The sequence below is a fragment of the Phyllobates terribilis genome, unplaced genomic scaffold (genome assembly GCF_046119375.1).
Source record: "Phyllobates terribilis strain yellow unplaced genomic scaffold, ASM4611937v1 Scaffold_2__4_contigs__length_985480577, whole genome shotgun sequence".
NCBI classification, from domain to species: domain Eukaryota; kingdom Metazoa; phylum Chordata; class Amphibia; order Anura; family Dendrobatidae; genus Phyllobates; species Phyllobates terribilis.
This window is the reverse complement of record NW_027362762.1, coordinates 23625841-23651648: the sequence shown is the minus strand read 5'-3', so window position 1 is coordinate 23651648 and position 25808 is coordinate 23625841. Positions and strand designations below refer to the sequence as shown.

General features: G+C 52.8%; 1 protein-coding gene across 1 annotated transcript in view; it reads right to left on the bottom strand.

Moving 5' to 3' along the window:
- Nucleotides 1-25808, bottom strand: part of DNHD1 (dynein heavy chain domain 1) — a 552395-nt gene that overhangs the window by 419350 nt on the left and 107237 nt on the right. Inside the window, exons 5-7 of the mRNA XM_073661200.1 lie at nucleotides 19446-19649; nucleotides 19074-19184; nucleotides 10137-10293 (exon numbers count right to left, since the gene is read on the bottom strand). Coding sequence (XP_073517301.1) covers nucleotides 10137-10293; nucleotides 19074-19184; nucleotides 19446-19649 — 472 coding nt within the window. The remainder of the gene's footprint in view (nucleotides 1-10136; nucleotides 10294-19073; nucleotides 19185-19445; nucleotides 19650-25808) is intronic.

Sequence of the window (25808 nt, the reverse complement as noted above, 5' to 3'; positions counted from 1 at the left end):
AGGAGCCCAGCAGACGCCGACGTCACAGGAGCGCGACGGAAGGTCCTCAACCCTGACGATCCACTGCGGAGCCGCGGCCTACGGAAGAGGATCATCGCAAGGTAGGCCACGGTCCACTAGGGGGGAAGAGGATGTCGGATACGGAGGAGAGCTTCACTGCCACAGCCACGCCAGCACCACCGCTGCTGCGGTCATGCCTTTCACCATGCCCTACATCCCGGGGGCAGCCTGGCTACTCCGGTACTCAGGGGAGTCCCATACCCTAAATGACTTCAGAGAAAGGCTGGATAGCCTCTTCCAGGTGTACCCCCTCACAGAAGAGCAAAAAGTGAGCATCCTGGTGGCTCAATTAACAGGGGCAGCCCAAAGGGAGGTAAAGTCCTGGCCACTTGGGAGGAGGAGGACTGTCGCAGAGATACTAGCCCGGCTGAAGGACACCTTTGATACCCGTACCTCAGCCGAGATCAAGCTTAGATTCTACGGGTGCAAGCAGCGAGCACATGAGAATATAAGGGACTATGCACTAAACCTACAAGAGGCCCTGAGAGCCATTAAGCAGGCCGACCCTGACGGCGTGGGAAACGAAGACAAGCTGTTGACTGAACAATTTATAGAGGGTCTACATTGCAATGCCCACCGAACCCAGTTGCGGGCAATGTCCTTACAGGACCCTCATCTGGACTTTGCACAGTTCAAGGACAGAGCCATCCGGGTGCTCCGAGAACCGGCACCAGGTGGCGCTGTGACCCACAAACGCCCTGCTACCACTTACCACCAGGAGGCGGCGCCCTTGTCGGCAGGGCCTGTGGGAGCTGATGCGCAGGCTTTAAACAATGACCCGGCTACAGACCTGCACCATCAGGTCCAAGAGCTAACTAAAAGCGTTGCCGCGCTAACCCGAACTGTGCAGTCTTTACAGGTTTCTACTCCAGGGAAGATCAAGCTGGCATCCGGACCGGAGGATATCCCGTGGCGCCGACCAAGGAGGACCCCACTGACCAGAGGAAGACCCAGCGACCGATACAACGAGGACGGACAACCCATCTGCCGCCGCTGCAATCAACCCGGACATATGGCAAGGTACTGTCCTTTAAAACTGGCACAACCTGGGGTAGAGGGCCAACCCCTAGGAATAAGATCACCAGGCCCATCGAACTGGCGTGACAAATACGTGGGAGGACGTCCAGTCTTGCCTGTGGTACTGGATGGCATTCCTATGAGTGCCCTACTTGACACCGGGTCACAGGTCACCACCATCCCGTACGTGCTCTTCAAGCAGTACTGGAATGACTCGGATATAACCCGCTACCCAGACGACGACTTGAGTATCATCGCCAGCAATGGTCAACCCGTGCCACAGATCGGATTTAAAGAGATGACCATTAAAATCGGTAAAGTCGAACTGGCAGCACAGGGACTGATCATTGTAGACATTGACAAGCGCGAGAGTCACCCAAAGATAACTCTAGGAACTAATGTGATTGAAAATTGTCTTGCAGAGGTGATTCTCATTTTACAGCAGGTTGCCAAGAACGCCAGCTCCGGCCAGCAGCGAGTGCTCCAAAAAGAGATCCGGGCACTGATGCGACGGCAACAGGTGGAACTCTCCGGTGGTGAGATTGGTAGCGTGAGAATGTGTGACCCTTTCCCTATTGCCATGCCCCCGAAAAGTAAAATGATGATTTGGTGCCGGGCAGCTATTGGTCTGAGAGGTAGAGATTACCAGGCAATGGTAGAACCAGTCTACTCAGATAGTAGGCCCACCATTTTGACGGCACGGGGGGTGGTTGATGTACGCCATGGGAGGGTGCCCGTTCGCATAATAAATATCGGGAAGAGGGAAGTGTACCTGCCCCGGTATGCTACGCTAGCCAAATTGTATACTATCAACCAAAATTCTGTACAGTCCGTGGAACCCTTGCCTCCATCTCATCCAGAGGAAGGTAACGGCTCTAGGCAACAAATGGAGGACTGGTGTCAGCAACTGCATTTGGGTACTAACTCCACGCCCGCTCACCAAAAGCAGGGAGTCTACCGGGTGATCCAGGAATACGAGAGAGTGTTCAGTAAACACCCGCTAGACTTCGGGCGAGTAAAGGGAGTGGAACATCACATCCCCACGGGAGACCATCCTCCCATAAAGGAGAGGTATCGTCCCGTACCCCCTGCACACTACCAACACGCCAAGGGGATGCTTAGAGACATGAAGGAGGCTGGGGTAATCAGGGATAGCTGTAGCCCCTGGGCAGCTCCACTAGTCTTGGTTAAAAAGAAAGACAACACTATGAGAATGTGTGTAGATTACCGGAAAATCAACCGTATCACACACAAAGATGCGTACCCCTTACCAAGGATAGAGGAGTCTTTGGCTGCTTTAAAATCTGCTAACTTCTTCTCCACTTTGGATCTCACTAGCGGGTACTGGCAGGTTCCTGTAGCAGAGGCGGACCGGGAGAAGACCGCATTCACCACCCCGATGGGACTTAGCGAGTTTACCTGCATGCCGTTCGGACTCTGCAACGCACCAGGAACCTTCCAACGATTGATGGAATGCTGTCTGGGACACCGGAACTTTGAGACGGTCCTGCTGTACCTGGACGATGTTATAGTTTATTCCAAAACCTACGAGGACCACCTGAAACACCTGGCGGAGGTGTTTGACGCCCTGGCAAACTACGGTCTGAAGGTGAAACCGTCGAAGTGTCACCTGCTAAAACCAAAAGTGCAGTACCTGGGACACGTGGTGAGTGCTGACGGAGTGGCCCCCGACCCTGATAAGATCACCGCGATTAAGGAATGGCCAAGACCCTCCAGCGTAAAGGAAGTGCGGCAGTTCCTCGGGTTGGTAGGCTACTACCGAAGATTCATTCCCGGTTTCACCAAAAAGGCAGCTCCTATGCAGGACCTCCTGATAGGCCAGTCCAGGAAGGCCAAGAACCAGAAGCCGCCCTTCAGATGGGAGAAGCTGGAAGAAGAGTCCTTCCGCCAGCTGAAGATGGCCCTCACGGGGGATGAAATCCTGGCGTACCCTGATTACAGCCAGCCCTTTATCCTCTACACCGACGCAAGTAACATCGGGCTAGGAGCCGTACTGTCCCAGATCCAGCAGGGGAGAGAACGGGTAATTGCTTACGCCAGCCGAAAACTGCGACCCACCGAAAGAAACCCTGAGAATTACAGCTCATTCAAGCTAGAGTTCCTGGCAGTGGTGTGGGCAGTCACCGAACGCTTTAAGCACTACCTCGCCTCTTCCCGGTTCACCGTGTACACGGATAACAACCCGTTGACACACCTGGACACTGCAAGACTCGGTGCCCTGGAGCAGAGATGGATGGCCCGCCTGTCCAACTATGAGTTCACGATCAAATACCGGGCAGGACGCTCCAATACCAACGCGGATGCCTTGTCCAGAATGCCAAACCTACCGGACGTAGGGGAAGATCCAGGGGAACTGGAAGAAGTTGAACTCCCCGCGTTTCACCGTCATGGGACTACCCAGTATTCCCACCGTGTAAGGGGTAAGCAATCCGCTACGTTCAACCCCTTACCTCATTACAACTGGGCAGAAACGCAAGACAGTGACCCCGCCGTCCGACTGGTGAAGGAGATGCTGACTCAGCCAGATGCCCGCCTTGACCCAGACGCTCCGGAGGAGACCAAGCAACTGTGGGCTGAGAAGAGTCGACTGTTCCTTTACAAGGGGAAGTTGTGCCGCAGAATGGTTAACTCCCGGACGCATGAACTGGTCTGGCAAGTAGTGGTGCCAAGAAGAGACGCGGCAATGGTACTGGAGGCATACCACGACGGAGCTGGGCACTTCGGATGGAAGAAGCTGGAGTTCCTGCTGCGCGGGCGGTTCCACTGGGTAGGCATGAGAGGAACCATCGAGAGGTGGTGCAGAGACTGTGGCCCATGCAACCTAAGAAGGAAGGACCGTGCCAGCCAGAAGGCTCCCCTGCAGTCCATCGTCACCAGGCAGCCGTTGGAACTGGTAGCCTTGGACCATGTAAAACTGACCCCCAGCAGAAGTGGCTACGTCTATGCGTTAACCATCGTGGATCACTACTCCCGGTTCTTGGTTGTAGTCCCCGTCAAGGACTTAACGGCTCAAACAGCAGCTAGAGCCTTCCAGCAGCACTTCTGCCGTCCACACGGATACCCAGAGCAGGTGCTGACGGACCAAGGACCTGCCTTTGAAGCGGAAGTCTTCCAGGAGTTCTGCACTCTGTATGGCTGCCGGAAGATAAGAACAACACCCTATCATCCGCAAACCAATGGACTCTGCGAGAAGATGAACCAGGTGGTGATAGACCTTCTGAAAACATTGCCCCTGGAAGAACGTAGTCTGTGGCCTGAGAAACTGCCTGATCTGGTGGACCTATACAACCACATCCCTGTAGGTTCTACCAACTGTACCCCGGCTTACCTAATGAGAGCAAGACCTGGTAAGCTGCCTGTTGATCTGGATATGGGAGTCCCCGAGGACACTTCACCAGAAGCAGACTGGGACACAGAGAGGCAGCAGCAGTACCGGAAAGTACAGGAGAGCGTTGAGCGAAGTCTCCGTCAAGCAAGAGAAGGACAGGAGAAGACTTACAACCAGTATGCTCCCGCTGTTCCCCTGGTACCTGGAGAGCAGGTCTTGAAGAGGAAAAGACGGCTCCACAAGTTGGACGACCAGTGGGAAAAGGACCCGTACACCGTACTGCCATCAAGCCATGAAAACCCGAAAGTCTGCACAATCAGTAAGGATGGAGGAGAAACCACAGCCATTGTCTCCCGAGATCACCTGAAGAAGTGTCCCGAGCAGCTACGAAACCCTGAAGAAGATCAAGAAAACCCTCGACCCGCAGAGAAAAGGGAAGAGATGGTCAGTACTGTACTCGGAGACTTCCCTCGGTCTTGGACACAAGTAAATGGCGCTGTTGTGGTACCCGTCCTCACCTTCCTCCAGCCAGCATCCCAAGTGCCTACGGAAAAACAGGTAGAGCTGGAAGAGCAGCCGGTCCAGGAGGCAGAAGACCCCACACAAGCAGACCAGGAGAATCGACCCTCTGCTTATAGTGAGTCTGCCGTGCCCCTAGTGAGCCAAAGAGTCCGTAGACAGCTGCCCAGCTTACCTTTAACAGCTCCTACACCCTGTAGTGCAGGACCAGTTAGTCAGCTCCGTAGGTCCACTAGAGCCACTAGAGGCCAGTTGCCCGTACGTTGGAGGATCTAAAGTGTTTAGACTGTTTTATTAATATTTACCTGTTTACTGTTGCTTGTAAATAATTATGTTTTTCCAGTTATTTTATAGGTATCTTTTGTGGATTTACTAGAACTCTATTGTATATATGTTTGGAGCGTAACCCAGGAACGGACTAAAGACTGTTAAAGACTCGGGGCAGAACAGACCCCTACCTGGTTACGGCTCCCTGTTCTTTGGTGAAATGGACACCCTTTTTGCTTCAAAAATTGCACCCGGTTGCGGACACGCCGTGACCACCTTAACGTGTTTTTCCTTATTGTATTGTTCCTGTTTATACCCTGTTATGTTTTCAAAAATATGTTTAGTCCCGGAGTACTAAATTTTACTGGGGGGGAATGTGGCACCCCAGGGTTCTGGTTACCACAGTAATAGCAATATTACGTCTGTGAGCAGGTGGGAGGTCTCCTGGTCAGGAATCCTAAGCATGCCACACCTCCTGCCCAGTCCTGGGAGGGGAAGAACTTCCCCTATATAAACTGGGGCTGAGGTGGGGTTAGAAAAGAACACAGACAGAGACAGAGACACAGTCTGGTCTGGTGTGGAGCAGTTGCAGGGAAAGTGACAACAGGAGCTCTGGAGGAGCAGGAGTGAGTGCCAGAGGCTGGAAGCTAGATAGCTCGCCTTGGCTGAAGAGATCTCACCGGACACGGAGTCCGAGGCTGTGGGGACTGTTCCATACCCAGCAGCAGAAACCGACCGGCAGGGGATTTCAGGTCCTCTGGCCAAGAAACCCGAAGGCACGGTCACACGCAAGGGACCAGCACCGCCGTCGTGGAGCGGAGGCTACCAGAAGGCCCAGAGTCACTGGCCATACGGGTGAGCACCACACGGTACACTCAGGGACGTGGGCTACTTTTACCCGCTTCTAGCAAGGTAGCCAAGAAGAGTACAGTTAGTTGGGGAGGCCTACAACTCCGCCTGGCCAGAGGAGATCCTGTCTGCTCACGGACTGACCAGGCCCCGATCGCTAGCCAGTACTCCCGGGAGGGTCTACCTTTGCCACCAGTAAAGACCCTGAACTACACCGCACCGTCTCTGAGTGGTTCCTGGTGCCTGCGAGCAATTCTACTATCCCCATCATCCACGTCCGCTGCCCTGAGGCCATACCCCTCCCGTTGGGGGTTATACTATCCACGCTGCACAACCGTACCACCGGCCTCAGCGGTCTGCCCTGCAGCGGCGGTTTCATAACCGCATTCAACGGGTGGCGTAGTCGAACACTATAACATCTTATACTAAACTCCGCCGCTTAGTTTGACACCCTGGGCACGGACCGGGTCACCGCCACGAGGACTACTATCCCCAGCAGATCCGGCTCCGGGTATCCCCCTGCGTAGCAGAAGCAGCACAGGCCCAGGGGGCGCGTCACATGGAGTCACAGACCAAAGGGGGGTGCATTTCAGGTTTTCTCCACAAGAGGCCCTCAGAGCATACACACACCTCCACCCTACTTCAGAACCACCAGAGGGAGCCCTTTAGTGAATATATAAAGGAGGGTGGAGGCAGGAAGAGAGGAAGTTCAGTCAGTTGTCTAAGGAGTGAGTCCAGTCAGGACTCTCTGCTGAGACACAGAAGGTTAGTGACTCAGCAGGTTTCTGCTGAGAGGAGTTGTTTGGAGTCTGCTGCAAGAAGCTCAGAGAGAGACAGCTAGGAGCGTTGCCGACGCTCTAAAGAGCGGCAGAAGAGGCAGCCAGCTTACTGCCAGTGTGTATAGCCTAGTGAGGGCCCAGAGTAGGCCGAAGGCTAGTGGAACAGTAGCATCGGGGACCGAGGAGCTTCATAAGCTCACCCCAGAAATATACCGGACACCGGCTCCGAGTCTGCAGAGCAGTATACCATCTGTGGAAAACAACCGGATCTTTCCTGGAAGACTTCAGGTCTCAGGATAGCCCAGGAGCTGACACGTAACAGGACCAGGAGGCACGGAGGCTCCGCCATACCAGGAGCGTGCTCTTCAGCAAAAGGCCCTAACACCAGGTCAGCCGGCGCAACACAAGGACTAAGTTAGGCCTAGTTTCAGACAGGCCATAAACTACACAAGCGGCAAGGATACAGGAGGCCCTATACCTGCTCACTGGGGAGAGACCTGCAGTGCACCCCTCACCCTACAGTGCTCCAGGAGGTACCGCAACTCCACCAGTAAAAAGGTACTGAAGCCAAACGTGTGTCTCCCATTTTTTCCTTGGACCCGGCTGGGTCACCGCCATATAGTGCACCTTACCGAACACCGCTGCCCTGAGGCCTAGCTCCACCTGTTGGGAGCTACCCCATCATAGCTGCCGTAACACCGGCCTCAGTGGACTGCCGCAGCGCTGGTGGTCCTCACCAGACACCACAGGTGGCGTCACGAACTTTCATTTTCCATTTAACCCCTTTTTTTTAAGAGAGACCCCAGGGTACGGGCCCGGGAGCCGACCACCGCGACATCCCCCAAGGCCAGGCATTAAGGCCCGGGCGCCGAGTAGTCCCCATCCCCTGGGTGCCACACTCCCCCTTTGGCCTGACCCCTCCACGCAGGTAGATTCGGGCGTGTGGTGGCTACCAACCGGTCCACACCCCTGGGGTCCCTTCGTTCCTTGTTCCTGGAGCCTTCTAAGCTCCTCTTCCTTTCTTTTCCTCTCCAGGCTTGGGCCTAAGTTACTAGGCCCGCCTCCGGAGCAGAGCTCATGCAGAGCCTCTGCTCCCGGTCACTTCTCCTCAGACTCAACTCAACCTGAACTAAGATGGTGCCCACCTTTTATACCTCCCTCTAGGTGCACCCAGGAACTACTTCCTCCCTGCTCCTGCAGTACAGGGTTCCCCCTTCCTCGGTGTTCCCTCCCCCTACTCCAGCCAGGGACAGAGACTGTCGTGCTCTGCCTGGAGCATATCGGTCGCCCTGCCCCCCGGAAATGTGGTGTAATGCATGCAGGTGTCGGGGTCCTGATCCACACTCCATCCTTACCTGAGAGTGAGATATCGCACATCTGGATGAGATGCAATACCTCTGTAGCAACCGAGCCCTCGGGGTGCCACATTGCCATCTTCCCTGTCCCTGCTGAAGAAAAACAGGTCCAAACCATGATGCTGCCACCACCATGTTTGACGGTGGGGATGGTGTTTTGAGGGTGATGAGCTGTGTTGCTTTTACGCCAAACATATAGTTTTGCATTGTGGCCAAAAAGTTTGATTTTGGTTTCATCTGACCAGAGTACCTTATTCCACATGTTTGGTGTGTCTCCAGGTGGCTTGTGGCAAACTTCAAACAAGACTTTTTATGGATATCTTTGAGAAATGGCTTTCTTCTTGCCACTCTTCCATAAAGGCCAGATTTGTGCAGTGTACGACTGATTGTTGTCCTATGGACAGACTCTCCCACCTCAGCTGTAGATCTCTGCAGTTCATCCAGAGTGATCATGGGCCTTTTGGCTGCATCTCTGATCAGTCTTCTCCTTGTTCGAGATGAAAGTTTAGAGGGACGGCCGGGTCTTGGTAGATTTGCTGGGGTCTGATACTCCTTCCATTTCAATATGATCGCTTGCACAGTGCTCCTTGAGATGTTTAAAACTTGGGAAATCTTTTTGTATCCAAATCCGGCTTTAAACTTCGCCACAACAGTATCTCGGACCTGCCTGGTGTGTTCCTTGGTCTTCATGATGCTCTCTGCACTTGAAACAGAACCCTGAGACTATCATAGAGCAGGTGCATTTATACCGAGACTGGATTACACACAGGTGGATCCTATGTTTCATTACCAGTCATTTAGGACAACATTGGATCCTTCAGGGATCCTCACTGAACTTCTGCACTGAAAGTAAAGGGCCGAATAATATTGCACGCCCCACTTTTCAGTTTTTAATTTGTTAAAGTTTAAAATATCCAATAAATTTCGTTCCACTTCACGATTGTGTCCCACTTGTTATTGATTCTTCCCCTAAAAATTATAATTTTATATCTTTATGTTTGAAGCCAGAAATGTGACAAAAGGTAGAAAAGTTTAAGGGGCCAAATAATTTCACAAGGCACTGTATATGAGACGCCCCCCACCTCCACTCCCCGCTCGCCCCATTTCTCATCTCTAGATGGAACGTTCTCCCCCCATTTCTCATCTCTAGATGGAACGTTCTCCCCCCATTTCTCATCTCTAGATGGAACGTTCTCCTCCCCTTTCTTGTTTCTATACGGGACTTTCTCCACACCTGAAATCTATACGAGACACTCCCACCTACACTCCTCTCTATTAGGAATGTTCTCCCACCACCACTCTCATCTATATGAGACGTCCATCCCACCCCCGCCCCTCGCTAGATGGGATGTTATACCCCTCAATTCCTCTGGATGGGTCGTTCTACCTCTCAATTCCCCTCTGGATGGGACATTTCCCCCACTACTCATCTCTAGACGTGAAGTTCTCTTCCCCGCCTCTAGATCGGACGTTCTCCACCCCCACACTCCTCTCAAGATGAGATGTTCCCCCAACCACCACCACCCTCACTCCTAGCTGGAGGGACTTTCTCACCCTCCTCCCCTCTGGATGGGACATTCCTCCCCCAACTGCTACTCCTCTAGATGTAACGTTCCCTTCACTCCAGATGGGACATTGTGCCCACCCCTCCCACACTGGATGGGGCATCACCCTCCCTACACATACACATGATATTAAATTCCTAGTGAATCTAGAGGGAATGTTCTGCACCCTTCCCCCTAGACAGGACGTCGCCCACCACCAACACCGCACCCACTCCTTGCTAGAGGGCCTGTTCTCCCTTCCACTACTTCCCTCTACACGAAACTATCCCCCTCCTCCCGAACAGGACGTTCCTCCCCTCACCCGCTGCATGGGATGTTGTCCCCCCTCTAGAAGATCCCCTTGCCACTATCTACAGGGTCCTTAATTATATCTCACCATCTCCAGGACCTGGGAAGTCAGGGTGATGAGGCGGTACACATGGCCCTTGGCCGTGGAGCCCATGTGCTGCTGATCCGTTTCTAGTTGATCTAGAGAAATGGGATTAGGAACGTGTACAGGAAACCATAGCAACAGCGCCATCTCCTCGAGAAACCTGGAAACGAGCAACAAAGCAGACTGTCATGTGTCCCACCAAACACCCGCAACGTCATTAATCCAAAATACACAGAGAATCATCCATATACAGGGAACTCCCCCTAGTGGTGGCCATATACATCCATATACAGGGAGCTCCCCCTAGTGGTGACTGTATACATCCATATAGAGGGAGCTCCCCCTAGCGGTGTCCGTATACATCCATATACAGGGAGCTCCCCCTAGTGGTGGCCATATACATCCATATACAGGGATCTCCCCCTAGTGGTGACTGTATACACCCATATAGAGGGAGCTCCCCCTAGTGGTGGCCATATACATCCATATACAGGGATGGGATCTCCCCCTAGTGGTGGCTGTATACATCCATATACAGGGAGCTCCCCCTAGTGGTGGCCATATACATCCATATACAGGGATCTCCCCCTAGTGGTGGCTGCATATATCCATATACAGGGAGCTCCCCCTAGTGGTAGCCGTACACGTCCATATACAGGGAGCTCCCCCTAGTGGTGGCCGTATACATCCATATACAGGGAGCTCCCCCTACTGGTCGCCGTATACATCCATACACAGGAAGCTTCGTCTAGTGGTGGCCGTATACATCCATATACAGGGAGCTCCTCCTAGTGGTGGCCGTATACATCCATATACAAGGAGCTCCCCCTAGTGGGGCCATATACATCCATATACAGGGATCTCCCCCTAGTGGTAGCTGTACACGTCCATATACAGGGAGCTCCCCCTAGTGGTGGCCGTATACATCCATATACAGGGAGCTTCCCCTACTGGTGGCTGTATACATCCATACACAGGAAGCTTCGTCTAGTGGTGGCCGTATACATCCATATACAGGGAGCTCCTCCTAGTGGTGGCCATATACATCCATACACAGGAAGCTCCCTCTAGTGGTGGCCGTATGAAGCGTCGGCGTCCCTGCCTCCTGCTAGGCAGGGACGCCGTTCCCCTCACCTCTCTGCTCCGTGCCCGGCGTCCTCCTCCCACTCTGCTGGCAGCGCGTGCTGCTTCCCGGTCACTGTGCTTAGGGCGCGCACGCGCGCGCTCCCTCTCTCTTAAAGGGGCCGCGCGCGTCATCCTAAGGAGTCCCCGGCCAATGGCTGGAGGACCTCACCATATATAAGGCACCTCCTCCAAAATGGAGGTGCCCGAGCAATGTTGTTGCAAAGCCTTTCAACTCTGCTTCAGCCCTCAGGTCCCGTTGCCAGCTTGCTTTCCAGTGCTGTCTACCTGCTTGCAATCCTGCGGTCCGACAGTCTGCCTACCAGCATCTGCCAGTCTGTCTATGGATCAGTCCGCCCGTGGACCAGGAAGCACCTGCCAGATACCTGCCTGATACCGGCCTGCCAGCCTGTCCAGAGACTCTCACCCGCTCACCTGGGAGCGCTCTCCTGCTACCTGCCTGCTAGCCTACCTGGAGGCTTAGCCGTCACTTGCTGTGACCACCTGCCTGTCCGGAGACTCTTACCCTGCTGTCACTTGCTGTGACCACCTGCCTGTTCAGAGACCCTTATCCTGCTGTCACTTGCCGTGACCACCTGCCTATCGAGAGACTCTTACCCTGCTGTCACTTGCCGTGACCTCCTGCCCTTCTACCCAGAGACTGTCCCAGTCACTTGACGTGACTGCCTGCCTGCTTTCCCTGGGAGCCACCCGCTTCCTTACAAGGACTGCCCCTTTGTATAGTAGCTCAGAGGTTCCACCTCCCAGACCCGTTACAGTTTGCTCGGGCCCTGGAACCCGGTGGCACCCAAGCTCCCTCGCTCTCGGACCTATGCCATGAACTGTCCCGTCAGAGGTCCCAACAGGAGTCCATCCTGAGCCACCTGCGTAGTGTTAACTCCCGCCTGGACACACTGACTACCTCTTCGGGACCTGCTTCCAGTCGCACGACTCCTACCCCGGCAGCATCGCTGCCCATCAATACCATGGCATCCCTTCCCGGTCCTCGCCTTTCCGCCCCGCCTCGTTTTAGTGGAGATCCCGGTCAGGCAAGGGGCTTCATTAACCAGTGCACCCTGCACTTCGAACTTTTGGCATACCAGTTCACCACTAACCGAGCCAAGGTGGCCTTCATCATGTCCCATCTCACTGGGGAGGCACTGGCTTGGCTAAATCCTCTATGGGAGAGAGGAGACCCCCTGGTATCCAACCTGCCAGCCTTTCTCACGGCTTTCCGGAAAGTCTTCGAAGAACCAGGACGAAAGACCTCATCCGCCTCATCTCTGCTACGTCTCCGTCAAGGGAGTCTCACCGTGGGCCAATATGTCATACGGTTCCGTACCCTTGCTTCCGAGCTTGCCTGGGATAATGAGGCACTGGTTTCCGTCTTCTGGGAGGGCCTGTCCGGCCGGATTAAAGATGAACTTGCCGGTCGGGACATTCCTACCACTCTCGATGACTTAGTGACACTTGCCACCCGGATTGACATCCGGTTCCAGGAGCGCACCAAAGAGGTCACCCGTGAGAGGAGGTTTCCACGCCTTGCTCCTACTTTTCTGAATCCCGTCTCTTCCTCTGTAACTCCCCGGGCACACTCGCCAGAGCCCATGCAGGTCGACCAAATCAAAATGGTCAAAACCTGTCAAGAGTCTCGCCGTGCCGAGGGGAGCTGTTTCTACTGCGGTAGTAAGGAGCACCGGATCCGTTCCTGCCCGGAGAGGTCAGGAAACGCCTGTGTCTAGGATCGCTCAGAGAGGTCGTCCTAGACAAAAATAAATCCTCTCCTTCTCTGATGCTGTCGGTCTCTATCATCTGCGGGGAGAACCGTTACTTTGAACTTGCTCAACTTGATTCTGGAGCTGCCGGAAATCTCATTTCTCAGTCCCTGGTAGAGAAATACCGCATTCCCACCAAACCTCTGGCTGTACCCTTATCTGTCGCCGCCGTGGATGGGGGTCTCTTACCAGATCCCATCCAACTCATCACCGAATCCATAACTCTGCAGGTGGGAATGCTGCACTCTGAGAGCATCTTCTTCCATGTTCTGCCTGGACTCTCTCACGCCCTCTTGCTAGGCCTACCGTGGCTCCAGAGACATGCACCCGTGCTTGATTGGCAGACCGGAGAAGTCCTTCGCTGGGGGCAGGACTGACATAAGACTTGTTTAGTTCCCGTTCGTCCAGCCCGTCCTTCTCCTACCCCAGCCAATCTACCCGGCATACCGGTTCCCTATTGGTCTTATGCGGACGTCTTTAACAAAAGAGAAGCAGAGACATTACCCCCTCATAGACCATACGATTGCCCAATCGACCTGATACCCGGTGCTACTCCTCCCCGTGGGCGTATTTAGCCTTTGTCCGCTGCTGAAACCCGGTCCATGTCTGAATATATCGAGGAGAATCTGGCCCCGGGATTTATCCGGAAATCTACCTCCCCGGCGGGAGCATGCTACTTCTTCGTCAAAAAGAAAGACGGCTCACTCCGTCCCTGTATAGACTATAGAGGCCTTAACCAGGTCACGGTGAAAAATAAATACCCCCTTCCGCTCATTCCTGAATTCCGTCTGAGGGGTGCTAGAATCTTCACCAAGCTGGATCTCCGTGGGGCGTATAACCTGGTCCGTATCCGTCAGGGGGATGAATGGAAGACGGCATTCAACACCCGGGACGGCCACTATGAATACCTCGCAATGCCCTTCGGTCTCTGTAATGCTCCCGCCGTCTTTCAAGAGTTGGTCAATGACATCTTCCGTGACCTTCTCTACTCCTGCGTGGTGGTGTACCTGGACGTCATCTTGGTCTTCTCTCCGGATCTTCCCACACACCGGAGGAACGTTCGTCAGGTCCTGCTCAGGCTCAGGCAGAACCACCTCTACGCAAAATATGAGAAGTGCCTCTTTGAGCAGACCTCGCTTCCGTTTCTGGGCTACATAATCTCTCAGACCGGCCTACGAATGGATCCTGAGAAACTGTCTGCCATCCAGAAGTGGCTCCGACCGGAGGGGTTAAAGGCTATCCAGCGGTTCCTGGGCTTCGCCAACTACTACCGCCTCTTCATTCCGCACTTCTCTTCCCGGACTGCCCCTATCTCTGCGCTCACCCGTAAGGGCGCTAATCCCAAAGAATGGCCACCCGAAGCAGAGGAGGCCTTCCTTTCCTTGAAACAAGCTTTCTCCTCCGCCCCTGTGCTGCATCGTCCGGACGGCAACAAACAATTCTTCCTAGAAGTAGACGCTTCCTCCTCCGGAGCCGGAGCGGTACTCACCCAAAAGTCGTCTTCCGGAAGAATGGTAACCTGCGGCTTCTTCTCCAAACTCTTCTCCTCTTCTGAGCGCAATTATTCTATAGGAGACCGAGAATTATTAGCCATTAAGCTGGCACTGGAGGAGTGGCGTTACCTGCTCGAGGGGGCTCTTCACCCGGTAATAATTTACACGGACCACAAGAACTTGGCTTACCTCCAGAGTGCCCAGAGACTAAACCCGCGCCAAGCCCGGTGGTCCTTGTTCTTCGCCCGCTTTGATTTCATTCTTCATTTTCGCCCGGCAGACAAAAACATCAAAGCTGATGCCTTGTCCCGATCCTTTTTGGTCTCTGATCTAGAGGAGGAGCCTAAGCACATCATCGACCCCGCCAAAGTAATGCAGGTGGCCCCCATGAATCTAAATCGTCTTCCACCCGGTAAGACGTTCGTAACAGTACCTGATCGTGAGAAGGTTCTACACTGGGGACATTCGTCTAAGCTAGCTGGCCATGCTGGTCAGAAAAAGACCCTCCAGCTTATTACCCTGCATTACTGGTGGCCTACCCTGCACAAGGACGTAATAGACTTTGTTTCAGCCTGTGCGTCCTGCGCCCGCAACAAGGTTCCTAGACACCTGCCAGCCGGCCGCCTCCTGCCTCTTCCTGTACCTGCTGCCCCGTGGCAGCATATAGCCATGGACTTTATAACGGACCTCCCTGTCTCTGCCGGTTGTACGGTCATTTGGGTGGTCGCTGACCGCTTTTCTAAGATGGCTCACTTCATTCCCCTGCCGGGCCTCCCGTCTGCATCTGAGTTGGCTAAAGACTTTATCCATCATATTTTCCGTCTTCATGGTCTTCCTCTCCACATCGTATCCGATCGAGGAGTTCAGTTCACCTCTCGCTTCTGGCGAGCCATGTGTAAATTGCTGGGGGTCACCTTGGACTTCTCTTCTGCTTATGACCCTCAGTCCAATGGTCAAGTAGAGCGGATCAACCAAATTTTAACCAGTTACCTCCGGCACTTTGTTAATGCTCACCATTTCGACTGGGTGGATCTTTTACCGTGGGCCGAATTTTCCTACAATAATCACGAGAGCGAATCTTCCTCCAAATCCCCGTTTTTTATAGTCTACGGTCAGCATCCTCGGAACCCCTTTCCCGTCTCCACCTCGGTGGACAATCCGGCTGCGGAATCTCTTGTTAGCGAATTTTCCTCCATTTGGGAAAGTACCAGATCCGCACTTCTTCAGTCATCCGAGCGGATGAAAAAACAGGCTGACAAAAGACGTCTGGATCCGCCACAATTCCGTCCTGGAGATAAAGTCTGGCTCTCGTCCAAATATGTCCGGCTCAAGATTCCTTTCTACAAGTTAGGGCCTCGGTTCATCGGCCCACTGGAAGTTATCAAACAAATCAACCCGGTGGCCTATAAATTGAAACTCCCGGCCAACTTGCGGATCCCTAACTCCTTCCATGTATCTCTCCTCAAACCCGTGGTACTTAACTCTTTTTCCAAGTCTACAGGTACGCCTCCTGCTCCGGTTTCCGCTGAAAACGAGTTTGAGGTAGAGAACATTCTGGCCAGCAAAAGGGTAAGAGGAAAGACCTATTTTCTAGTGGATTGGAAGGGGTTTGGTCCTGAGGAGAGAACATGGGATCCCCGGGAGAACATCCATGCCCCTCTCATTCTTGGTAAATTTCTGTCTGGCCTAAAAAGGGGGGGCCTAAAGGGGGGGGTACTGTAGCGTCGGCGTCCCTGCCTCCTGCTAGGCAGGGACGCTGTTCCCCTCACCTCTCCGCTCCGTGCCCGGCGTCCTCCTCCCGCTCTGCTGGCAGCGCGCGCTGCTTCCCGGTCACTGTGCTTAGGGCGCGCGTGCTCCCTCTCTCTTAAAGGGAACGCGCGCGTCGTCCTAAGGAGTCCCCGGCCAATGGCCGGAGGATCTCACCATATATAAGGCACCTCCTCCAAAATGGAGGTGCCCGAGCAATGTTGTTGCAAAGCCTTTCAACTCTGCTTCAGCCCTCAGGTCCCGTTGCCAGCTTGTTTTCCAGTGCTGTCTACCTGCTTGCAATCCTGCGGTCCGACAGTCTGCCTACCAGCATCTGCCAGTCTGTCTATGGATCAGTGCGCCCGCGGACCAGGAAGCACCTGCCAGATACCTGCCTGATACTTGCCTGCCTGCCAGCCTGTCCAGAGACTCTTACCCGCTCACCTGGGAGCGCTCACCTGCTACCTGCCTGCTAGCCTACCTGGAGGCTTAGCCGTCACTTGCTGTGACCACCTGCCTGTCCAGAGACTCTTATCCTGCTGTCACTTGCCGTGACCACCCACCTGTCTAGAGACTCTTATCCTGCTGTCACTTGCCGTGACCCCCCGCCTGTCAAGAGACTGTCCCCGTCACTTGCCGTGACCTCCTGCCCTTCTACCCAGGGACTGTCCCTGTCACTTGACGTGACTGCCTGCCTGCTTTCCCTGGGAGCCACCCGCTTCCTTACAAGGACTGCCCCTTTGTATATTAGCTCAGAGGTTCCACCTCCCAGACCCGTTACAGTTTGCTCGGGCCCTGGAACCCGGTGGCACCCAAGCTCCCTCGCTCTCGGACCTATGCCATGAACTTACACCGTATACATCCATATACAGGGAGCTCCCCCTACTGGTGGCTGTATACATCCATACACAGGAAGCTCCGTCTAGTGGTGGCCGTATACATCCATATACAGGGAGCTCCTCCTAGTGGTGGCCGTATACATCCATATACAGGGAGCTCCTCCTAGTGGTGGCCGTATACATCCATATACAGGGAGCTCCCCCTAGTGGTGGCCGTATACATCCATATACAGGGAGCTCCCCCTAGTGGTGTCCGTATACATCCATATACAGGGAGCTCCTCCTAGTGGTGGCCGTATACATCCATATACAGGGAGCTCCCCCTACTGGTGGCTGTATACATCCATACACAGGAAGCTCCGTCTAGTGGTGGCCGTATACATCCATATACAGGGAGCTCCTCCTAGTGGTGGCCGTATACATCCATATACAGGGAGCTCCCCCTAGTGGTGGCCGTATACATCCATATACAGGGAGCTCCCCCTAGTGGTGTCCGTATACATCCATATACAGGGAGCTCCTCCTAGTGGTGGCCGTATACATCCATATACAGGGAGCTCCCCCTAGTGGTGGCCGTATACATCCATACACAGGAAGCTCCCTCTAGTGGTGGCCGTATACATCCATAAACAGGAATCTCCTTCTAGTGGTGGCCGTATACATCCATACACAGGAAGCTCCCTCTAGTGGTGGCCGTATACATCCATACACAGGAAGCTCCCTCTAGTGGTGACTGTATACATCCATATAGAGGGAGCTTCCCCTAGTGGTGGCCGTATACATCCATACACAGGAAGCTCCCTCTAGTGGTGCCCGAATACATCCATACACAGGAAGCTCCCTCTAGTGGTGGCCGTATACATCCATACACAGGAAGCTCCCTCTAGTGGTGGCCGTATACATCCATACACAGGAAGCTCCCTCTAGTGGTGGCCGTATACATCCATACGCAGGAAGCTCCCTCTAGTGGTGACTGTATACATCCATATAGAGGGAGCTCCCCCTAGTGGTGGCCGTATACATCCATACACAGGAAGCTCCCTCTAGTGGTGGCCGTATGCATCCATACACAGGGAGCTCCCCCTAGTGGTGGCCATATACATCCATATACAGGGAGCTTCCCCTAGTGGTGGCTATATACATCCATATAAAGAGAACTCCCCCTCCAGTTGTGGCCATACATATATATACTGGGAGCTCCCCCTAGTGGTGGCCAAAGACATCTATATACCAGGAGCTCCCCCCAGTGGTGGCCGTATACATCCATATACAGGAAGCGCCCCCTAGTGGTGGCCGTATACATCCATACGCAGGAAGCTCCCTCTAGTGGTGACTGTATATATCCATATAGAGGGAGCTCCCCCTAGTGGTGGCCGTATACATCCATACACAAGAAGCTCCCTCTAGTGGTGGCCGTATGCATCCATACACAGGAAGCTCCCTCTAGTGGTGGCCGTATACATCCAAATAGAGGGAGCTACCCCTAGTGGTGTCCGTATACATCCATATACAGGGAGCTTCCTCTAGTGGTGGCTATATACATCCATATAAAGAGAACTCCCCCCCCAGTGGTGGCCATATATATATATACTGGGAGCTCCCCCTAGTGGTGGCCAAAGACATCTATATACCAGGAGCTCCCTCCAGTGGTGGCCATATACATCCATATACAGGAAGCGTCCCCTAGTGGTAGCCGTATACATCCATACACAGGGAGCTCCCCTTAGTAGTGGCCATATACATCCATATACAGGGAGCTCCCCCTAGTGGTGGCCATATACATCCATATACAGGGAGATCCCCCTAGTGGTGGCTGCACACATTTATATGCAGTACTAGGGTTAAGGTGTTTTGTATGTGCTCATCACTGGAGAATTGCAGCTGTGGATTTGATTGGAGCACAGGACGTGATTCTCAAAGGAGGGTCCGCGTGTGATGGGGGCTGCAGACTTGTGTGGCACTTACCTGTTAATATGATGGAGGGCGGCCAGGTAGTGGGGAATGTTCATCAGGAGCCTCCGGCTCAGCATGGCTCTCCTCCTGAGAAAACAAATCCTTCTCACACTGCGCTGCCATCTGCACACAGAGAAGGAAGGAGGACACTGAAATACTCTGTGCTGCTATTACACATGTACATAATCCAGCCATGCTCCCTCTATACACCATAATCCCTCCCTGAAATACTCTGTGCTGCTATTACACATGTACATAATCCAGCCATGCTCCCTCTATACACCATAATCCCTCCCTGAAATTACACGTGCCATATTCTCTCTATACAGCACACTCTTCCCCTGAAGTGCTCTGTGCTGCTGTGGCCCACTTGTGCTTGCTTACCGTGTGAAGGTTCTCCTCTTCAGGAAGTCTCTGTAGTAGGGGATCTTTCTCAGGGTCCGGCACAGGACGGCCTCCCGATGCCAGACCCCCAGATCCTGCACCTCGGAGCCCGACACCGGATCCACATGGAGAATTCCAAAGGATGAAAACACAAAGTGCTCGGGGTGAAGCCGGGAGAGCGGGGCGACCCTGAGGTCATAGGCACTGCAGAGACAAGAGATGTCCATGATGAGGGACACATCCACAGCCTTCGGCGACCTCCACAGGCGGCACGTCTATACTGGTGGTCCGCATCTTACACCAGCCGCCAACCCGTCATAGGTGATCTCCAGGAAACCAAGAGTCGTCCTTATGAATGAACCCCCAGCTAAATACATGCAGGCAGCCAATCATCTGACTGCAAGGAGAACGTCACTACACAGACCTGCCCCTGAGGGTACACGGAGCCGGGGACAGAGGCACGCTGCGGGCAGCCAATCATCTGACTGCAAGGAGAATGTCACTACCCAGACCTGCCCCTGAAGGGACACGGAGCTGGGGACTGAGGCACGCTGCGGGCAGCCAATCATCTGACTGCAAGGAGAACGTCATTACACAGACCTGCCCCTGAGGGGACTGTCGGGGAAAAAGAGAATATATATATTTCCACTTTTATATTCTTGTAAGTTTCTATACGCTTTTTTGCTAATGTACTAACCACCATTTTGTGTCCTATAACAATAAGCTTTCCTTGCTACGTAATACTCAAATCGAAACTTAAACTAAGACAGTTCCAGTGTTGCCAAGACTTATTTCAGAGAAACGAAACAAGATTATAAGCTGACGGCTGCAATATCTGCCCAGAGACTGAGATAAGGAGATGTGGACCAATCAGGAGTGGCCAGACATTGGACTTTCATGGCTTACCCCGCCCCGGACAACCTCTTTCCCCTCCCCATTATGTAGTGTATTTAGATTTGTGCATGTAAAAAAATAAACACAGAACATTGCTGAGGACGTTGTCTGTAGTAGCCTTCTGAGCATGCTCTGAGTTTGAACCAGCTTGTTGTCTGACTCATTCTTTGAATGGTTGACCCATGCTCATAGTTTGAATTTGGAGTGACTGGAGGACGAGTGGAATGTCATCACGACCCTCACAAATGGCGCTCAACGTGCGGCGTGGCTAGCGGTACGCCGCCCTCCCGGACCCATATTGCTGATTTCCCTGGTGGTGACCGCGGTGGCTGAATTTGACGCCTGATCAACCACCATCGAACACGGTAAGTTGAGATGTATTTTATATGTCTCACTTGCCTGTGTGTCAGCCGCAGCGGTTCCTGTTGGGTTGTCAGGTTGGATCTGGGTGGGTGACCGGTCGAGTGGTGAGACCTTGGGCGTCCCGCACCACGTCCTGAACCAGCAAGTGTTAAACCGAGTGACGTCGCATGCCTGCGCGTGCTCGTGTGCACACCACCACCTCCTCCCCCGGTCACTGTACTTTCTTTAGATAGCTGCCTCCCGTAACTGATAGTCGAAGTTTCGAAGCATTCCTGAATTGTAGTGTAAAGGAGGTGTTGTGCTGTCAGAATCTGTGACGAATTGAGGAGTGCTCTTCGTCTAACACAGAGACTGCTGTAAAGTCAAGGTTAGGAAACAGTGTATTGAGGTGTCTCTACACTGTCGGGTGGTACCGTGGTAGGAAAGCAGATAGATTGAGGTGTCTCTCTATCTAAACAGTGTATTGAGGTGTCTCTACACTGTCGGGTGGTGCCGTGGTAGGAAAGGAGATAGATTGAGGTGTCTCTCTATCTCATCAGTGTATCGAGGTGTCTCTACACTGACGGGTGGTGACCTGTAGTCAGGGTGCCGTGGTGAGTCGCACTGTAAAGTCGCCATTCAAGGCTAGGAAAGGAGTTAGATTGAGGTGTCTCTCTATCTCATCAGTGTATTGAGGTGTGCTCTACACTGAGGAATGGCGACCTGTGGACTGCACCAGTGATCTGAGTCACGACAGATCATTGCATTCTATAAGAAAATGTTGTGTATATTCAAATTTGAAAGATCTCGTAAGTTGCGGAATGCTGCTGTAGGAGTTAAGCCAATTAGTGGAGTTACGGGAAGGCAAGAAGGCAAGAAGAATGTTAGGAATTTGTAGAATATGATAAGCTTATCCAGTACAGGCAGGCTTTAGTTTTCAGTGTAGAAAGAATATGTTACACAGAAGTTGGGAAAGTTGGGTGAGGATTTTTGCACCAGACTCAAGCACATCTTAGAGTAGATGGTGCAGGGGGGGACAGAGAATGCCGAGCCTTTGTTCGGATACATGAAAGCTGCAGAATGTGATTTGTTATGTGACCCTAAATTGGCCGTAACCCCGTTGATGCCTGTCACTACACCTTTCCCTGCCCCCAAGAACAATCCCACCCCCACTCCCCCCTCCTTCCTCCAACGGCCATCTTACTACACCTTTTCCTGCCTCCAAGAACTATCCCATTTCCACTCCAACTCCTCCCTCCCACGGCCATCTTGCTACACCTCTTACTTGTTGTGGGAGGCCCGGAAAGCCCCAATCCGGCCTATATCCACTACTAGATCCGTCCGGTGCATATTACCAGCCACCAGCACAGGTGGAAAAGCCCGCAGTCCCAGAGCACCCATCTGAAACTAATGTGACACCCTCTGCTCCAGTCCACGATGCTGAGACGCTTCCCCTGTTTCCTATGGGAGTCACCCACAACCCTGGGGATATCCTCAACTCCCCAGAATTTCAGGCCAGACTGCTCTCCCTCCGCCAACATACTGTTACTCAAGATGATACGGAGCCAGATGAGGGATGGGCTCAAGATACTCCAGCCCCCCCCCCCCTTTACACCATACGTCTCCTATGGCAACAAGACAGAAGGGATGACAAGGGATCATCTAGAAACAGAAGACAATCTCGTGATTCTGAAGGATGAATGTTATGTTGGGAGTGTGGTAGCCTTGACCACATCCTCAGAGACTGTCACTTTACAGGTGGACCATCAACCACTGGAGTTCCTGGTGGACACTGGGGCGGCCACATCTGTCATTTCCTCTGCACAGCTCCCTCCTTCTGTATCCCTATCACCGGATACCCTCACCTGTGTTGGGGTAGAAGGCCAACATATTTCTTCTCCACTCACAGTCCCTGTGTCTGCAGGACCGTTCACCGGAGTACTCACAAGATTCTTGGTCTCTGAAACTTGCCCTGTCAACCTGTTGGGAGCCGATCTCTTAGAGCGGATGAAGGCAACAATTACTTTCGGAAACCATGGTATGGAGCTTCTTTTGCGGGACCCTCATTCCGAACAAGGGACTGAAGACCGCTGTGTTCTTAAAGCCTTCCCTCTCATGATGATGACCATACAACCTCACTCTCTGTGGTCCAGTGGGCCAGAGGACGTCGGCCTCCTGCAGGTTCCCCCGGTCCGAGTACACCTCAAGCCTGGACATAGGTACCCACGGTTGCCACAATACCCCCTCAAGGCTGCACAAGAACAAAGCTTGAGTACCCAAGTCGCTTCCCTCCTGGAATCAGGAGTCCTTGTCAGATGTGTATCTCCATGCAATACACCCCTTTTTTCTGTAAAAAAGAAAACCGCTCCGGGAGAGCCTCCAAGATACCGGTTGGTTCAGGATCTCAGAGCCGTCAATGCAGCTACCATTTTAGAAACTCCAGTGGTACCCAACCCAAACACCCTTTTGTCTCAGGTGCCTCCAACGGCCACCTTGTTTACGGTGTTAGATCTGGCCAACGCCTTCTTCAGTATACCCTTACACGAAGATTCGTGGTTTCTTTCTGCCTTCACCTTTCAAGGAGCACAGCTTACATGGACCAGGACTCCGCAAAGAGCCCAGAACTCTCCTAACCAATTCACTCATTCTATGAAGTCTATTCTGGAGCCATGGGTTCAAGAGAACCCTCAGGTCACCCTTCTACAGTATGTGGATGATCTTTTACTCTGTGGCACTGAAGAAAATTTGCCAGAGATGTCAGCATCCCTTCTCTGGTTTCTTCACTCAGCTAACTGTAAAGTCTCGAAAGGCAAAGTCCAATGGTGTCTGCCCAAGGTCATTTTCCTCGGACATTGTATATCACAAGGTACTAGACATCTGACTGAAGAAAGAAAACAAGCCATCATGGATATCACTTTCCCAACCACCTATTCCGCTATGCAGATTTTTTTTTTGGCCTCATCACTTACTGCAGGTAATGGATCCCTGATGTCTCAAAGCTCATGCAACCTCTGTACGACTGTCTCAAAAATGAAGGCTCAGTTTGGCTTCATGCTGAAGATCCACGTGTTTCTCATCAACACAGATTATGTTTTGACCGCTTTAAACAGGCTGTTGTCTCTGCCCCGGCCTTGGGCTTACCAGACTATACTCAGCCATTTCACCTTTTTGTCTCGGAATCGGAAGGTCATGCCTCTGGAGTTCTAGCACAACGTTATGATCATAAGTATCGGCCTTTGGGCTACTACTCAGCCCGCCTGGACCCTGTTGCCCGAACTGCCCCCCCCGTGCCTTAAGGCGTTCCACGCTGCTCACATTCTCCTTGACAAGTCAGCTGACCAGATGTCTGACTATCAATCCTGCCACTTTGCTTCCACCTTCTAGGGGGGAAGGTGAGGAAGGTGAAGGTCCATTGGTAGAACCTCATGATTGTATAAAAATTTTGCAGGAAGAGACTTCTGCTCCAGAGAATATGGTGGCACATCCGCTCGCAGACCCTCAAGGGAAGTTCCACACGGGATATGCTGTCACAACAGACCTAACAGTCCTCAAGGCTGAAGCTTTACCACCATACATGTCTGCACAAGAAGCTGAACTTGTGGCTCTCACAGAGGCCTGCCACCTGGCAGCAGGAACAAAGGCGAATATATATATACCGATTCCAGGTATGGACATGGAATTTGCAATGATTCTGGACTCTTGTGAAAGTCTAGAGGATTCATCACAGCTGCAGGTACACCAGTGAAACATGCCTCATGGATTAAGGCCCTAATGAAGGCCCTGGAACTACCCATTCAGGTTGCTGTTATGAAGGTCAAGGCTCATGGAAGACTAGAATCCAGAGAAGCCAGGGGCAACCACCTAGCTGACCAAGCAGCCAAGACTGCAGCAGTGGAGAATGTGTCATCAAAGTGGCAGGAAAAGGAAGAAGAGATGGGAGAAACCCTGCAAACCGTAGCTGTGGCGCTCACAAGAGCAAGGGCCAAGGAACAGCCGGCGGAAGACCATACAAGTCCAGCGGAAACACGAGTGGAATCCAGGGGGGTCAGGATGCCTGAAGAAAAATTGTGTGAGGAACAAAGGAAGACCCCCCACTGAAGAAGTCAAGCAATGGAAAGCGGCAGGAGCCGTGCTGGCAGGTCGCAAAGATTCAAAGGTCAACTCGACTCTTTACCAAGTGGATGGGAAGCCTTGCTTGCCTAGACGCATGTACTCAGCTGTGGCAGCATGGGCTCACGGGCCTACACACAGAGGAAAGAATCAAGCCTTGGCATGTATCAAGAAACTGTACTTTGCACCCGGAATCTCTTCCACTGTGACTGTGTACTCAAAATCCTGCTCTGTCTGCGCTACCTGCAACCCAACGTGTATGGCACGGGTCCCTCTTCAACATCTGGCTAAACCAGACTACCCTTGGCAGAGAATACAAGTCGACCATATCCAAATGCCTAAAGCAGGAAAATAGGAGTACGTTTTGGTAGCCGTGGATATGTTCTCAGCCTGGCCCGAGGCCTACCCGGTTGTCAACATGACTGCTAAAGTCACAGCCAAGAAACTGATCACCGAAATTGCCTGCAGATTTGGAGTTCCCCAAGTCATAGAATCGGATCAAGGACCAGCTTTCACAGCAAATATCTACGAAGAACTCTGGAACATGTTGGGAACAGATTTGGGCCTCCACACTCCATACCATCCTGCCAGTTCAGGCAAAGTGGAGAGAATGAATTCCACACTCAAGACCCAGCTCTTGAAAATGACCTAAGATCATCCCCTCCCCTGGCCCGACCTACTCCCCATAGTATTGTATCATATCACACACACTCCTCAGGCCAAACATGGGCTGACTCCCTATAAAATTTTGTTTGGGACCCCACCCAAGATAGGAGAGATTAGGCCCCAAGAGTTGTCTGAAACACATGATAGAGTGGTAAAATTTGTGATTGTTTTGTCTAGAGAATTGACTAACACCCGCTCTCCAGTATCTGCTTCTCTCCCAGAATCTACAGGTGATGCAGTACATGATTTCATCCCAGGCGATCTAGTGTATGTGAAGAAGTTTGTCCGGAAAGACTGCCTCCAGCCGCAGTTCGAGGGACCGTACACTGTGCTTCTCACCACCCCGACGGC